The sequence below is a fragment of the Scatophagus argus genome, chromosome 20 (assembly GCF_020382885.2).
Source record: "Scatophagus argus isolate fScaArg1 chromosome 20, fScaArg1.pri, whole genome shotgun sequence".
Lineage (NCBI taxonomy): Eukaryota > Metazoa > Chordata > Actinopteri > Scatophagidae > Scatophagus > Scatophagus argus.
Genome location: NC_058512.1, coordinates 18,639,394 through 18,656,552, shown reverse-complemented (window position 1 = coordinate 18,656,552; position 17,159 = coordinate 18,639,394). Strand labels below are relative to the sequence as shown.

Sequence of the window (17,159 nt, the reverse complement as noted above, 5' to 3'; positions counted from 1 at the left end):
ACACTCCTCTGTTCATGGCAATTTTGCTGTCACTAACAATTCTAAAATGTGCAACACAAGTACATTTGCTTGTGCAAGACAACAAAGTTGCTGTCATCTGCAAACACCTCAAATTAAAATCTGAAGAAACAGTTACACAAAGGAAACACCATCATACCTGCCCATTGTAATCCAATGGGGAACTAATTACAAAAATGAACACGTAATTTGTGATTTACTGAATTAAAATCGCCTTTGATTGCCAAGTTTGTTTTTTCCCCATTCAGGGTAAGAGATGAAAATGTTTGATGCTTTCTGTGTTCTCCCTTCTTCTGCCTCTGTGCTCCTGATCTCAATATTCCTGAAATGCCTGGAGAAACTGGTTCTCAGTATTGCGCTACCACCGGTTTGCCTCCAGGTCCAAACAAGTAAGACACGCTTCACTCACTTTTTAATGTCAGAATCACTAAAGAAATTCACCAGAATTCCGTTTACGGACCTCACCTTAGCCATCAGCACAATTCAGCAACACCAGATGATCAATAATCTCCAGCATTTCACGATCCCTCCACTTACCATCCACCGTTCATCCAACAGTTTCCTCAGGAAAAGACCACCCGAATAGCCACAGTAACCAAAATTAGAGCTCATCTGGGCTGTATCCTTTTGTTTACACCTTCTACAAACAGCAGTGTAGAAACTATATTTAACATTGTAACTTAGGAACAGAAGGAGAGTTTGTCACCATATTTCACATTTAGCTGGACACATAATTGGAGGAACTAATCATTGATGCCGGTATTGAAACTGTGTTGATTGTACGGATTGTCTGCGCTGCTGGATTGTGATGCATATAAAACAACTATGTCTTAGAATTTGTAGCCTCTTCATTTTCTATCATAATCAGATAATGGAGAGCAACTGGAGGATGGAGGACACTGGAGGATAACAGAATGAAATGGAGTGTCCTGTGAGTGCTGAGTTGAGTCAGAGGCTGTATTGAACACACACAGACATGCACCCTTGATACCTGCCATTGCTCACTAGCGTACAGATAATGTACAGTAAGGTATTCTGGCTGTTCGGGGCGAATGAAACAGCAGTCAAACTCATGCAAGTTAATCAGAAATACCCAGATGAGCCTGCAATTAACTCGGCTCACACACACTGAGCTTCACAATGGCTCTTCAGAAACCTATTACGTCTACATTTTATACAGTCTATCAACAGTGTAACATGTCAGTGTTCATTAGCCAACACATTATTCCCCTTATTCCCCAGATGTCTGTTTTCCTCATAAATTCCAGTGTCCACTACAGTGGATCTGTATTGGAGAATGAGTGTTGTCTGTCCACCACTGATGATGGTCTGTAGAATGTACTCTCCAAAGGTAATGGGCAACATTCTTATTGTCAGTAACAATGAATAAACAAGGGTCTATACTACAGAAACACATTTTATTAAGCTTTAAGTTCACAAAGGAGAGACCCAGAAATATTGAAAACAATGATGGACACTATTTCCATACCTATATTTGTAACTGACTCATAACTGAGCAGACTTCATATTCACTACTTTGGTGATTGGCAAGTGACAAGTTCCATTTAAATGCATTTTAAGTGCATTACATCTGATGCTATACATTTGAGCTAGAATACTTGGACATCCACAGCAAAGATGATTAGGCTTTGTTATTAAGAAGTTTTTAAAAATCTGACTAAAAGGTAGAAGCCATGCAAAATGTTTTTCATTTATAAAGACTGTGAAAGATAACAGTCGGGTGTTACAAATTATTCATCTGCAGTTTTTGTATAAATGTAACATGATGTAATAAACATCAGCACACCTATCTGGTTCATCCAGATAGTATCAATGATCGCTGCACAAAGACAACAACAGTACCTTACTGCATTATCCTATTCATGCAAACACCTACAGTTCATTATTCAGAAAGTTATAATAATAAAAGCCTCATCTACACAGAGAGAAAGTGTTTTTCTTCCACCAAGGTAAATATGTATATATTCAGAATGCCCATTCATTATTTAAACTGCATTGAAATTCAGTCAAATAAATTTCATGTGATCCATTTACTTGGAGGAAGCTGGAAGATTCTGAGTACTCCTCCCACGAGGTAGAGGCTTCCAGTGATGAGGACGTGGATCTCAGCTGCATCGCGGAGCACAGCAGCTTTGGACATGATGTTGGGTAAGACAATGCCAGCAGGGTCTGCCACCACTGAATCCCTGCCCTGAGTGATCCACTGGAGGGCGCTGAGGATGCAGGGGAAGACCAGGGTGTCTGCTTTCTTTTCACTGTTCAGGGGGAGGCTGTCCTCAATGAGCAGCTGTGGACCTTTGTTATCTCCCACCTTGTTGTGGAGATGCCAGCTCCTCTCATTGTCCAAGCAGCGAGTCAAGACACTGATGTACTGCTTGTCTTAGAGGTGTGGAATAACAGAACAACTTAAGCTCATAACTTTTTTTTTTATTACTTAATATTTTGCTCAAAAGCACACAATCAATATTGTGCCAAAAGTCACACAATATATTTACTACGATATTATTAGGATACTTTTTGTACTTGTAGGATATGCTGTATTTGTTTCTTAATTAGAGTAGTCTCACCTGCAACACAAGCTTTAATGATGTTTGGGCAGAACACAACAAAGTCAAAATGAAATGGCTGAAAAGAAACACAAGTAAAAAAAAAACACATGAATGTATGTTTGAACATTTATTGGCCAGCTGCTTGGATACAGCCTAAATTTAATCTTTTAGTGAAATCTATTAAGAGATTCATGGTATTACATGCTTTGGAGGCAGTTTACACTTAGGATTACACTTATAGTATAATGACAATAAAGTTACATTTTCAGTATTGGCAGCTGTACTTACCAGCAGTGGTTTAAGTAGGGCAGCTGAGTCTCTCTCTCCTGTTGTATTGAACAGCAAAACTTTGGCCACAGGTCCACTGCAACATAGACATGTCATAGTTTTATATATGTGTTGTTCAGGATGTGGAGTCAGTAACATCAGCACCAGCAAAGTGAATTTTATCAGTGAATAGTCTGTTGAACTTATAAACAGTGTTACATCAAATCGCTTGCTACATATGATGGAGAGAAATGATGCTGCAGTGCACTGAAATGATTTTCTGCCATTTTTTTTTTCTCTTCAGTTGAGAAAATTTGAAGTTCACATAATCAGGTTGAAATGAGCAGTGTATGCGGTGCAAGAAAGCCAGGGCAAGAGCCAAGACAAATAGAATGCTGTCATAATTGCCATATTGACATTGAAGGTGTGTTGACTAATTTACAAGTTCATTTCAATTCATGCGAGAAAACAGAATTTCATTTCACTCACAGCTGCCGCACCTGTGGAACTGCTGTAACTAGCTAGTAATGACCAGTAAAGACAAAAAAGCAGCAAAAACATCATTTAATTCACTCTTTTGACAGCTTCTTTATTTGTGATGTATTTGCAAAGCAATATTAGAAAGTCAGCCCGTTAAAATACTTGGCCAGCTTGTGCCGCATCCACAATGCCTGCAGGAAATGAAAGCTTGCTTAGCTAACTTTTCATAGCTTAGTCTATTAGATGTTCTTTACCTCTGTTTGCCCTGCAGCTTTTCCTCAGTTATTTCAAAATTTGCTTCTTTTGCTCAGTACAAGTAAGTATATGAAATCATTCAAAATTACTTTATCCAGATTTTTTGGCTGACATAGTCTACTATTCATAGTCTAGTATTTGCATATTTGGTCCGTTGACTAATATGTGTGAACTTGCCACTGTATACAGTGATACAGTGGATACTTTTAACTCTAACAGACCTAACAGCACACAACAAAAAGGGTTAATTATAGCAGATGCCTTTTGAGAATCCTGTAGTTACATTAAACTACAGATTTTAGGATGCAATCCCATCACAGGTCCCTTCAGCACCATGTACCAGTACAACAGAGCGCACTGATCTAAATATTAATCCTGCAGAAATTGATTGCTTTGTCAACAACACTGCAGCCACTTTACACACAGTTTTAGATATGGTTGCCCCACTAAGAAAGAAGGTTACAAATCATAGGAGGCTAGCTCCATGGTATAATTCAAATATACAAACACTGAAGAGAGATGGAGAGGAAGTGGTACTCCTCCAAATCAGTTGAATCCCACCTGGAGAGATAGTCTATTGACATATAAAAAGGCCCTTCGGAAAGCCAGAACCGCTTATTATTCATCATTAATAGAGCAAAACAAGAACAACCCACGTTTTCTCTTTAACACTGTAGCCAGGCTGACAAAGAGTCACAGCTCTGTTGAGCCTTGTATTCTTGCAGCCAACGACGAAATTTTGATTTCAGAGGTGGGGGGGGGGGCACAAGTATTTTTAATAAAACTCTAATCAACAAAACTAATACACTTTACAATATTATTGAGAGCTTTGTAAATGATGAGGAGGATCTTGAAGTGGATATGCTGCTTTATTGGAGCCAGTGAAGGTGTTGCAGGATCTTTGAGTAACTTACACTTTGACTTCTAAAGAAGTCTCTTATGTCCGCTTTTCTTTTTTTAAGACATCCTGACTGCGCCTAATTACCAAACACACATACACACGCATGCACGCACATATGCACATGGACACAGCCTAAACTAAGGGAAACAGGCTTCAGTTTGAGTGGCCGTTTTTCGCTTGGTCCTAGTGCTTGACGTGTCTCTGTTTACTATAGTGCAACATTGTTTTTGGACGGTAAAAAATGCAAGGGCCTTTTGAAAAAGTGCAGGAGACATGTTCTCTGTGCACCACCCCCCCCAAATAACGTCCATGCTTTCAGCTCTTAGTAGTGAAGACTTCTTGAGTTTCTTCAACAATAAAATCACTATCATTAGTGAAAAAATCAATTAAGATCTCCCTACAATAGCCAATATACTGCCATCTTTAGAAACCTCTTTCAGTCCTAATCCATTTCTGGACAGCTTCCTGCCCATAGACCTCCCTGAGCTGAGCTCCAGCATTAATAAATCTAACCCAACTCCATGTCTCTTACACCTCATCCCAAACAAGCTCCTCAAGGATGTCTTAGGTGCACTCTGGTACTTAAAGAAAAAGCACTACAGCTCTGACTCGACGGCTGTAGGTCCAACAACCTACAATGAGTGTCATGTCATTAGGAGTGTCATGTCACCTTGCATTCCTTTCGTGCTGAGCTGCAGCCTCTGTGAACCAGTCTGCACAGGCCTGCATACTGCGCATGGTGTGAGCTCCATCTAAGAAATACGTGACCGCTCCATGTTTCACAGTCTGGCTCCTTCCAGGCCATACTGTGTCTGCCAGCCCTGAGACCAAACACACACACACACACGGCATGATGTGATCACATTAGGTCCGGGAACTGTCAAATGTTGATCTTTGTCCAAATTTTACTCTTATCATTATGGCGCTTAAAATTCATCAGTTACAGTAAATGCATTTAGAAGAAGTAACAGCTTTATAATCACTTGGGCCTGTCAGAAGGAATCAGTATTTATACTGAATAATAGAACTTAGCTCACATTAAAATCCCCCTAAAGCACCATTCTTCAAAAAAGCTAAATAATTTTAATTAAATTAATAACTACAACCAAAAATATAAGGCATTGGGATTATGTAATATCAACTTTTGTACTTGCAGCACCCCCTAGCAGAAGAATATCTCTGTGGGACTGTGGAGTGAATCTATACCAAGCTTCAGTACAATGCAATTTTGATTCTTGAGTGTTTGTGTAAAACAGAAAGGGGGGCCTATGGAGCTGTAGCCCTAAAATGTGATTTTTTTGGGGTAAAATTATGTTTTCGGCATAAGGGGTAGAGACAATAGACATTAGTTCCATTACATTAGATTTTTGCTCTTTTGTACTGAAATACCTTTCTGTAAGTGGTTATGACATCATGGGCCAGTTCACAGCATTTGCCATTTTGGTTTCACACATCAATCGCAGAGTTTTTGCTTTGTATTAACCGTACTTCTAACACCTGGTGTAGCTTAGGAAAATACATAGGGACTATACACAAAATCAAAAACCATGTTATTTTGTTTATGTTCATTTGATAATTGAAGTCAGACTACTGTAACATAATGTTGCTAGCTGTATATCCTTAACCAACCAATCAGCATACATTAGAAGCATGCTAGCACCTCATGGGCAAAACTGTCTGCCCTGTAAGAAAAACAAATGGACATTGGTGTTTTTCATTTCAATTCTCATATATAATCAACACTGTACTTGAAAAACTAAAAGTCAGTCTTTTTACATAATTGCTCAAAGAGTTGAACTGCATGTGTATGGAACGATAACTCTGGAACTCATCTCCTTCTGCCTTGGGCGAAAAACTTATCGGTCACCCGTTGTATGTGATCCGTAAAGAATAATGGTGGCAGGTGTGCATGCAAGATCCTGCATCTGTCTGAAGCATAACTAATATCAACTTAACCGTGTGGCAAAGTGAACCACCCAATCACCTAACTATGAAAAGAGATCAAAACAATAAAGAGAGAGTCATGAGCAGAAAAAGAGGTAAGAGAGATTAATAAGGGGAGCTAATCAGGTGAAATCAGGTTACAGCTACAGGAAGTAACTGGAGGAGAGATGCAACTGTTTACCAAATGTTTGACGTTTCATTCTGTAGTAACAGATCAGTTCAAGTCACACACTGAATGAATTCATCTTCGCGCTTAGAAGTGTACCTACAATCAACAGTGACCGATTATTCTTCTTACTCACCTTTCACCATGATGGGGCTGGGCTTGAAGGGAGTCGCCTGAAGTACACCTCCTGTGTTCTCAACAGTGGAGGAGGGAAAGCTTTCTTCTGTTGAAAGAGGACACGTTGCTATTCAGACACAAGGTGGGTGTCAGTTATGGCTTTATTTAGACATGACAGACATTTACAGAAAGACCACAATGAATGCCCCCTTAACATTTTTTTTTTGTGTTTTGTAAATTTTTATTTTCTTTGTGCCATTTGGACAATGGAGTGTGTGTCTGAAAGGGGATTTAGGCAGTGCTTAGTCCAAAATTAGAACTGGGTCACCTGTAGAATTTATGGTGGTAGCCAAATCAAATAGAGTTGCCCTGTCACAATTAGAGATATTTCTGAACTAACAATGTCCTTCTTGTCCCTGACATAGAGTTCAAATGTGAGTTGACATTTGGTCCCACCTGACAGACGTCTTTTCTGCAGCCAAGTGTGACTTAGCTGGAGGGCCAGGGAGGCGTTGTAGCGCTGGTGCTGTCCAGCCAGGCCCAGATGTAAAGGTCCACAGTCTGCCTGGTAGTCCTCCAGCTCTGGACACACCCACAGAGGACACTACAACAACAGATTAGGCTGTATTACATCAAACTGACCAGCTGGAGGAGGGATTTCAGCAACCAAGTGCAGTTAAACCTTGATGTTTCATTGAGCAATCTCTGAATGAAAACACTGTATTAGTGTGAACGGTCACTCACTCTTATCTCTTTGGCCCTGTCTCTGAGCACAGCCATCGCGTCTTCTGGCTGTTTGACTGTGAAAGCAGGAACCCCTGGCTGAAAACACATGAGAAGTAAAAAAAAAACAGCACTGTGCAGCAATGAGCACTTTTACTTTAAAGGATTTCAGTGTCTCTCTACCAAATTAGAATAACAGTGAGAACTTTATTTGGGCTTATTACTTTTAATATTTAGTCCAGTCACAAAGCCACATTCCTGATGTGTACAGCCAACTCACCTTGAAGATGCCTCCTTTATGCCACGCGATCTTTTCAATGGTGTCTCCAAGAATCTGAGTGTGGTCTATACCCAGAGAGGTGATACCACACACCCATGGCTTCCTGTTGACACACAAGCAAATACAATATACCCTCTAAAAACTACTGGGTTTAAAACGACCCAAATTGGGCTGTTTCTTACCCAGGTGCTGAGTCACTATTGGACAGCAAACGCACTGGGTTAGAATGAACCAGCAAGATGGGTTGGTAGTTAAACCCAACATGTGGGTTGATACAGTATATGGGATTTTTGTAGCATACGTGCTTCTGTTCTGTGCTTCATCTTGTTATTCTTATTCAAAAAGGAAAAAAAGCATTTCAGGGTCACTAAATGGTGAGCTGAAAAGCAGTATTGCACTTTTTTACTTGTGGACGTTCCTTTGTACTCATAACCACACCCAGCAGTGATGTTACTGTGCATGTACTTTTATTTTCATTTTACAAACTTTAAACCGGTCATATACCAAAAAATTAATTCATGCTGATACTGTATAGATAAGGATGCTTTGAATTCCTTAGAAACAACTATGTCGTGTTCCCTGCAGACTGAAGGGCATGCAGCAGATGACAGAACACTCATTATGATCATAAATGACTTGAGACTTGACTTGCAAAGAAATTGTGAGCTTCTCTGTTTCCACATACAGCACCTTATAACACAATATATATTACAGGTTTATGACTAGAAAAACATGGTCCTGAGCTCTATCTCATATTAATATAAAAGGTTGACAATTTTCAGATAAGCGTATACCACACACATACACACACACACACACACACACACACACACACACACACACACTGGTATGTTTATTATTGTATATTTCTTTATCAGGTCCAACATTATTATTATCATTATCCACATTATCATAAACTATATTGCAGATGTTGTGTGTTTCTGTGTATCTGAGTGACATGTTGGTCATGTAACTAAAACTAAACTTCATTTTCTCTTGTAATAAGCAACATTTGAATTCTACTTTATTTCAGACAACCTTTCTCAACCAAATTTGTGTTTAAGAATGTAAAGATAATCACATTCTACTTCACTATTTCCACCCTGAAAGAAGAAAGTCAGTATTAATCAACAGCAGTTTCATAAACAGTCTCACCTTATAATGTTGGTGCAGTCATAAAATCCACCAATCCCAACTTCCAATATCACTAAATCCACCTGCCAAAATAACAGATTTGTTATAGATGTGAGCAAAGTTTGTCATTAAGCAGTAAAAGTCTTTGTACTTTGAGCTTGTGGCTGGTGATGTCAGTTGAAAAGTCTGTCCATCCAACATACTGATCCAGAGCAAGACTACAGCAAGACTTTAACTGAATATTGAGAGGGGACCCCTCAGTATTCAGATATTCTCAAAATAATATTGCAAGTAACCACACACAGTCAGAATAATCAATCATTTTCAAATGTAATCACAATCATAGTCAAACTTAAGACTTCCCATTATCATCATTGCCGGTTCTAGCATTACAGTGTTCTGTGTGTTGTTTGTCAAAGCACTGTATCCCAGCAGAAGTGATTCCTCGAGTCATTTTTATTCTTGATGGACAGGTTAGCAAATTCGGTTCTCCTCTGTATAGACTCCATGGTTATGTCCTTGAACACATGGCTCACACATGAACTTTTCTACAGGCCAGAAACAGCAAAAACTTCCAACCAATTCCAGACCAGTCACACTATGTTTGGGATGGGTGGGGGTGGGGTGTACAGCACAATGCAGACATACCTTCTGCTCAAGAAACACATGGAAAGCCATGAGAGTGAAGAAACCAAATTGTGTTGGCATCGTCCCTCCATGGGCATCCTGAAGAGGTCAAAGAGAAGGAAACACATGACTGCATCACCTTGTCTGCAAAGTTTCTATGCAAAAACACACGCCAGTTAATACAAATGTGACATGGTGGTGTGTTTTGTAATTTTGAACCATAATCTCAGCACTCTCACTCAACTTCTTGTGCTGTATCAATAGGCAAACAGCACATTAAAGCCCTATTTGTAGAATATTATATAGAATGTGTTTTGATTTGTAGGAAAAATAAAACCACAACACTGGTGTAAATTGGTGCATATGGCATTGCTTTCACCAAGTCGATGGAATGCAAGCAATCGATGGAATGACTTTGTGAGATGTGAAAGATGTTGCTTGACCATCAAAATTTAAGGAATCACACTGAGTACCGCTAATGTTAAGGTGCTAATGTTGAGGGTCTTATTTTCTAATGGGCTCAGTTACAAACTGTTTCACCGTTAAGACATAGTTAACACAGCTAAAATTCCATTTCAAAGTGAGAAGGTGGTGCGCTGTATGTAGCCTTGTTACACGACCTACCTTAGTTTCCTCCAGTCGTTCATAAACCTGCCAGAAGTATTTAGTGAAGAGCTCTTCTCCAATGGGCTGTCCATTGATTCGAATCCTGTCCCTGACTTGAACCAAATGAGGGGAACTGCAACCAAGAGGAAAATGTCAAAATAAGAAGAGCCATTCTTCAGTGATTTATGTTTATTGAATTGGAATGAAACTAAAGGTCAAACTCCACTGTCATCTTCAGCTGATATTGCGAATTATTTAAAAGTAATTCTATTAGAAATAAACCCCAGAACTTGATTTATTTTAAAATGGGGGGAAGGGGGGACGTGGCATCTGATTAGAGGGGTGTGGAATCACGAGTGACATCATAACAAAGAAGGCTGAGGACCACAGCCCTTCTAAGGACAGCCTGTCCACTCCCTGTTAAACCCCATTGTGCTGTAAATTGGCTGCAGTTCACCTAGGGGGGAGTGGGAGTTCTTCCTATATTAGAGTTTCTTTGTTGAGAATCTTCCTCTGTGAGGTTGCTTTCATGGAACATTCACAGTATGGGCAGTGAAACAACTGATGCCATTGATAAGGTTCTGTTTAGCAAGCCGTTTTAAACTGTATAAGAGTTAGATTGTGCAGTGCAACTGAGAACTGAGAAGTATTGGCTAGCAATAGCGTATAGAACTTCAGGACAACCTGCAGGTTCAAATGGCACTGTGGACGAAATGTCAGCTTTTATTTTTAAAATAGATACTCTGAGAAATTATCCCAAACATTGTAATGATGGATAATTTTTGTTACATAGGGGCATACCTTAAGGGGAATTGGCTAAAGCTGGAAATTAAGCATAGGACTAGCAGAGTGTACATTAGCCAGCATATGTGGCTACTGTCCAATGTTATGTATTGTTGTCCAACAGATGATACATCAAATGGCCATAATGTCTGGTGGAAAACATGCCAAATAAATAGGTTATTGTGTGATGAATAAAACATGTTCACAACTGAAAGGATAACCGGGACCTTATTGTCCCATGTAAAGGATTGATAGGAACAAAAATCTTTGGAATTGGTGAATTATTGATCAAGAACAGGGTACTTGGTGATTGCAACCAGACCCCATTAACAAAAACAGTAATTTTACTGAGCAGAACACAGGAGCTAGAGTATACCTGCCTCGACTGGTTAGTTAGTTTGTGTTAATATGAGATTTTGTGAAACTTTTGGCCCTGATTTGGCTCAATAAAAACTACGTCTGGTTTCTACCCAGCTAAAACTACGGGGCCCTTGCATTACCGTATCAAATAGTGCACATTTTACTCTTACTTTATTACTCTGTAATCTTACCTGTAAAATCCTGTGCGAAAGCCATGACTTCTCAGAATCTGCTCAGTGAATGCACATGTCGAGCCCTGAAATATACAGATACCACCCTCATACAGCTGTCACAACAGTTAAATTGAAAATCATTCATTAAGTTGCATTTTCTTGTATTTGCGTTGGGTTGATTTTGTTTGTATCTGAGCACAATTGAAGACTTGGCATGTTAGCTTGCATTCTATTTTTTAATTTCAAAATTAACAAAATTAAACTGCTTGAGTCCGTCGGCAGTAAGCTACATTTATTTTCCAAATTATGTAATTTAAGCAATTGTCATTCTGTCCTCCCGCAACACTGGCATGATGAAAGAAGTCTAATATTGACAGAACACTATGTGTGAATGTAAACTAAGGATGAGCCAGAAGATTATATACAGTATAGTCTGTAGTTCAAATCCTAATCTTTCAGTTATATGGGAATACGTTTGTATGTTACTTGTATGGACAAAGAATTACTGACATTAAAATGCAACATACGACACACACAATCAGCTTGTGTGTTTAGTCAGCTCACCTTGCCCTTTGTTCCTGTCACATGAATGATATTGAGATGGTCTAGATCCTCCACCTTTGTCAGAGACACACACACAGATACAAACACACCAAATAAGACTAAAGGATTGGAGACAATAACATTCGGTGTAATTCTTGAAGTCATCACTGTTAGGTGGCAAACCTGGCAGTGAACTATTGAAGATGATGTAACTGACTCACTTTTAGGCCACTTCTTTGCAGCAAGCTTATCATGGTGCTGATCTGATGAGGAGAGTGTCTCTTCTCTTGTCCAATCGGCCCCAAATCATGATAATAGGACTGTAGTCCATTCAGAACGCATAAAGCCTCCTGCAGCAAAAGCAAAGAGTGAAATGTTTAGAAGCACTTAATGAAAGGGAAGAGGGGACTAACTATACAGGGCTCTTATGTCAGGGCGGCCCACAAGGAGAATGAATAGCCATAGAGTTGAGGTGGGGTACTTTTAGAATGCCTATGGACCCATCACACTTAAAAAACAAACCCTAAATGCTGAAAACTACAGTGACCAGCTGTTTGAGAAATTTACTGAGCCCTTTATAAGACGTAAGTCTTCAGTAGAAACTGATGGTCTCAGGCAGAGTAAAGAAATCAGAAACAGAGACAGACACATCGGTTAGTTTACAATAAGAAAAATATGAAGCAAAAAGACTAAATACAGAGACAAATTCTGGAGCAGCTCCACGGACAGACAATGACAGACACTACGACAGAAGCCATGATGAGTTTTCCTTAAGACAGTTCATTCCAGTATAACTCATTTACCTCTAACGGGACTTTGTGTAAAAAATGACACGTCACACAGCTTACCGCTTCTGTCATGTCTCCCAAGTGACAATCCACAGCAAAATCACCTCCTGTAAAGTCTAACAATCTGCATTGGCTTTTATGACAGACAGGCCTACACTCTCATCCACCTTCAGCTCAGTCACACCCCTTTGACTCCACCCTACCGCATGTGTGCTGCGGGAGGTGTCACCATTTCTTGTGGTAATCAAATGTGATGTAATCGTTGCTGTAATCCTTTGAACTAAAGCAGCAGCCACCCCCTGTACTCCATGATGGAGTCGTTCTAAACGACGCATGCAAAGTAGAAATTCATCTGTGGCAACATTTCCTGTCTTTTTGGAATGCAATTTCCTCCCAGAAAGACTTCATCACTCAACACATGGATTTTCAAGCCCCTGTGTTTGACATTACTGTAGAATCTATATTCTTGCTGACTTTGTGTTTTTATCTTCCCGAGGTGCTAAGAATTTACCCCAGCTTCACCTACCTATAATCCTTCTCATCATCCCAGCCTATCTGACATCATCATCCACACTCCAGACTTCCTCATATTCACACTCCTAAAGAGTAAGCTCAGATCAGCTTTCCCAGGAGTGTCTTTACCCATCTAGACTTTCCCCCTTGACTTTTATCGCAGCCCATAAGAACGGCTAACCAGTTCTGCTTCTAGAGTCATCTACACAAAGTCCGCTATATCCATCCATCCATTTTTTATTTCGAACTTGAAACCTTCTTGCTGTGAGGCGACAGTGCTAACCACTACACCACTGTGCCTCCCAAGTTCACTATATTTCGAGGAAATCTTCGCAACACAAGTGAAGCCATTCCTTACACACTGGAGCAGTGCCTTTAACGGCCAGACCAGACCAATCCACCAAGATCTTTGACTGCTGGCCATGCGAGGCATATCATCTCCATATCTAAACTTTAGTTTGAATTTCACTATTTTTGGAGGTTGTAGTCAGCTCAAGTGGAAACACTCTTGAGACGGATCATCATTATCAGTACTGTTGAGGGAATAAGCTTAGATTTCAGTGTGAAAGTGCTTCCAGTACAGCTGGGTGAATGTCTGTCACTGTCACTCAGCTGATATTGTGAGGTATTTAAAAGTTATTCAAGGACAACAAAACTCCAGGAATTGTATTGCTATTACAATGTTATTTGATTAAACTGTCACCAAAAACCATTGCCCAGCCCAAGCTTTAGGCACCGTTTTGCATAATAGACAAGACAAGACAACTTTATTTGTATAGCCCATTTTTTACAAGCAGTTTGTTTCAAAGGGCTTAACATAACATCAGCAACATCCTCTGCCCTTCGACCCTCACATCGACTAAGGAAAAACTCCCAGAAAAACCTTTAACAGGAAAAAATGGAAGAAACCTCAGGGTGAGCAACAGAGGAGGGATCCCTCACCCAGGACGGGCAGACGTGCAATGGATGTTGTACAGGCAGGAAAGCAGTTAACAACATGAAAGTGACATTACTAAAAAGACAAGTAAAACAAAATCTCAACTCAAAAACTTTAAACTCTTTAAACAGTAGAGGCTCATGTGTGGAAAAGACATGTTTAAAAGCGATGTGTGCTTCGTAAGCTCATGTAATTGATTCATTTTGAGTCCAGTTTGTTCGAGGAAATCTCTAATGGTGTGGAGCTGCAGCTAAGAGTGGCTCTGCACTTGTCGAACCTGCTTCAGAGCACTGGCATTGGTCTGTAGTGTGCTCATTGTGCAAATTATATCCTGCAGCGAAAAGTGACATGAACCACGACATTAAACACACAGTCAGCAACCCTCATAACCTCCACATCACAACACTAAAGCTTGGTTTTGTAGTATTATCAGTTGAATGGGCTTTGACTTTTGGTTGGACAGAACAAACTATAGATATAGAACAAATAATAGATTAAACAATAATGAAGCCCCCCTTCATTAGCTGGCTGATGTGCCCTTGAGCAAGGCACGTAACCCCCCAGTATGCTCCCCGGGCGCTTGATGCTGCCCACTGCTCCTGTGTGTGTTTCACTGCATGTAATTTGCCGGGTGTTGCATGTGTGTGTTCAACTAAGGATGGGTCAAATGCAGAAGACGAATTCAGTGTGTGTATGCAAAAATATATATACTGTCAATAAAGTGATTCTTCTTCTTCATCTTCCATTTTCTATCTGTAAGTCTTTTTTAATTCTTCAAGTCTATATTTTTCCTTACTGTCAACAAATTTCATGTGCAGACCCATGCCAGAAGTGCAGAAATTGACTGAAGACTAATTTAGAGCCGTCTTTAACAATAACAAGCGATCGTCGATTTAATTTTGAGAATTTCTTTCTCTCTGTACATTTGCTTGTAGTTGCAGTTACAGCTACATTCTCCAGTAAACTACAATCATCTTCCAATCATTTCTGAGTATGTGGAAGCCTCTGTCTCAAAGCTAGATTATGTTAGCCAGTTAATCTGACAGCTTTGTTTATACACACATTTTTACACATAAAGACCAATGCTCTGTTTGCAAATTAGCCTCGCTAAGTGTTAAACTAACCGGCAAGCCTAACCTCTTTGCTCTGTGTTTATGTAAACACACAGTTTACGTGGTTTCCATGTGATATTACAGTAGTAGTGCTTACTGCATCAGTTGATGTTTAGCCTTCACGCATTCATTGAGAATCTCATTTTACAGCCTTTACATGTTTGGAGTTAACTCTGGCTGTAACAACTCCCAGATATGCATGCAAACAAAGGGAAGCAATGCAATCATCCCACGTTGTAGCTTTCATTTACTGAATATTCATACCTGTGATGAATAGCAATTATTTTTGTTTGTTTGATTTTGTCTTATTACAGTCAAATTTCATTCACAACGAGTGCCATGATGAGCAAGAGGAAGGGTGGCAGTGAATTACATCAGAAGACAGAAAAACGTAAACTGAAACAGTGAGAAAATGAGTATCAGTCAGATGATACAAGTATACAGCAGTAAAGACTCTGTATCTTTATAATAATAATTGACATGATAATCGTTGCCATTCAGGCCAACAGTGGTTAGTGATACATTCCTGAATATCGTGGCAAGAAACATCATTAATTTGTTAATATTTCTTTCGTGTCCACTATTATGTGTTCAGGGTAAATACAAAGAGAGAGAGAACCCTGTTGGCATTCTTGGGAGCAGGTGGGGCTGTGTGAAAAAAAAAAAAAAGCAAATATTGATATTACTTGAACATCATCTGGAAGAACTCAGCAACATGAATTGCTCTGGGTGGTATAAAGCGTGGATCTTGAACTGTTAGTTAAATGAATCCCTTTGTGCTTACACTTAAAACAGCTTTAATTTCCATGTCTACAGCAAAGATGAGTAAGCTTTGTTTATAAAGGACTTTTGTGAACACCTGACAAATGTATTATAATAGTAATACCGGTAACTATCATTGCACCAATCTGGTTCTTCCAGGTGGTGATCACTGAAGCACACCTGCAGTTTCAGTTTAGACAACTCAGTGACAGCTGTACTGTATCACAACTCCAACAAACTAAACATACACATCTCTGCCTTGTTACACGACTCACCTTAGTTTCATTCAAAATTCATAACATCATAACATAGAATCCTGGACCCTGTACAAGTCTGACGCCTTGACAAACCTGTCAGAAGTATTTAGTGAAGAGCTGTTTTACAAGTTGACTGATTAGAATCCTCTTCCTGTCATGTCAAAACATGAAGAGCCACTTTTCACCGACATAGTATAAGAGAATATGATGAATACGGATGTAATTATACATTAAAACATTATAATCCTGTGCATCCATTGGCCTTTCTTAGTCTTTCTGCTGCTTGTTGGGTTCAGCCTACTCAAACACTTCCTCTACATATAACAGCAGCTGATCAAAACATATTCATTATGATGAGATATGATTTCACTATGAAATTGTGCTTCTTGTACAGCTGGGAGATCAATACCATTATTAGGATGGGTTATCACAATGGACTGAAATGTGATGAGAGTTCAAACTCCACAGTCGTTATTCAAAAGATTGTTATTGGAGAAAATAGACCTCAGGTATTGTTTTATGATGACAGGATTACAGTTACTACAGTGGTGATGTTTATTAGCATATGCCAAATTGCTCAGGACTAGCTTTGAGCACTCTTTTTTATAATGCTCTTTAAACATTAGAGGGTGACAGAAAACATGCAAGACCATCTTAAGGAAAACTGACTCACTGTGAGTTCTGTTTGTTCTAGGGTGTCTCTTGCAGCCTGGAGCTGGACTGTGTTGGCATGTAGTGTGTTTAGAGTGCATATGGCTTCCTGTAGCAAAAGAAAAGCAGCACTCAGTCCCAAGTTTCCTATAAGAATCCTAATTAAGTTGCATTTTAAAGGTTCTATAACTT

General features: G+C 39.5%; 1 protein-coding gene across 1 annotated transcript; it reads right to left on the bottom strand.

The window, feature by feature from the left end:
* Positions 1-1,415: 1,415 nt before the first annotated feature.
* LOC124051395 (folylpolyglutamate synthase, mitochondrial-like) lies at positions 1,416-12,857 on the bottom strand. Its single transcript, XM_046374721.1, has 15 exons — positions 12,796-12,857; positions 12,169-12,297; positions 11,969-12,022; positions 11,423-11,487; positions 10,107-10,221; positions 9,504-9,581; positions 8,877-8,938; positions 7,722-7,824; positions 7,463-7,540; positions 7,175-7,322; positions 6,738-6,824; positions 5,162-5,312; positions 2,877-2,952; positions 2,607-2,664; positions 1,416-2,418 (listed from the first exon to the last, which is right to left on the bottom strand). The coding sequence occupies exons 1-15, from the start codon at positions 12,805-12,807 to the stop codon at positions 2,057-2,059; spliced, it is 1,578 nt and encodes a 525-aa protein (XP_046230677.1). The 5' UTR covers positions 12,808-12,857; the 3' UTR covers positions 1,416-2,056.
* Between the last annotated feature and the right edge of the window lie 4,302 nt (positions 12,858-17,159).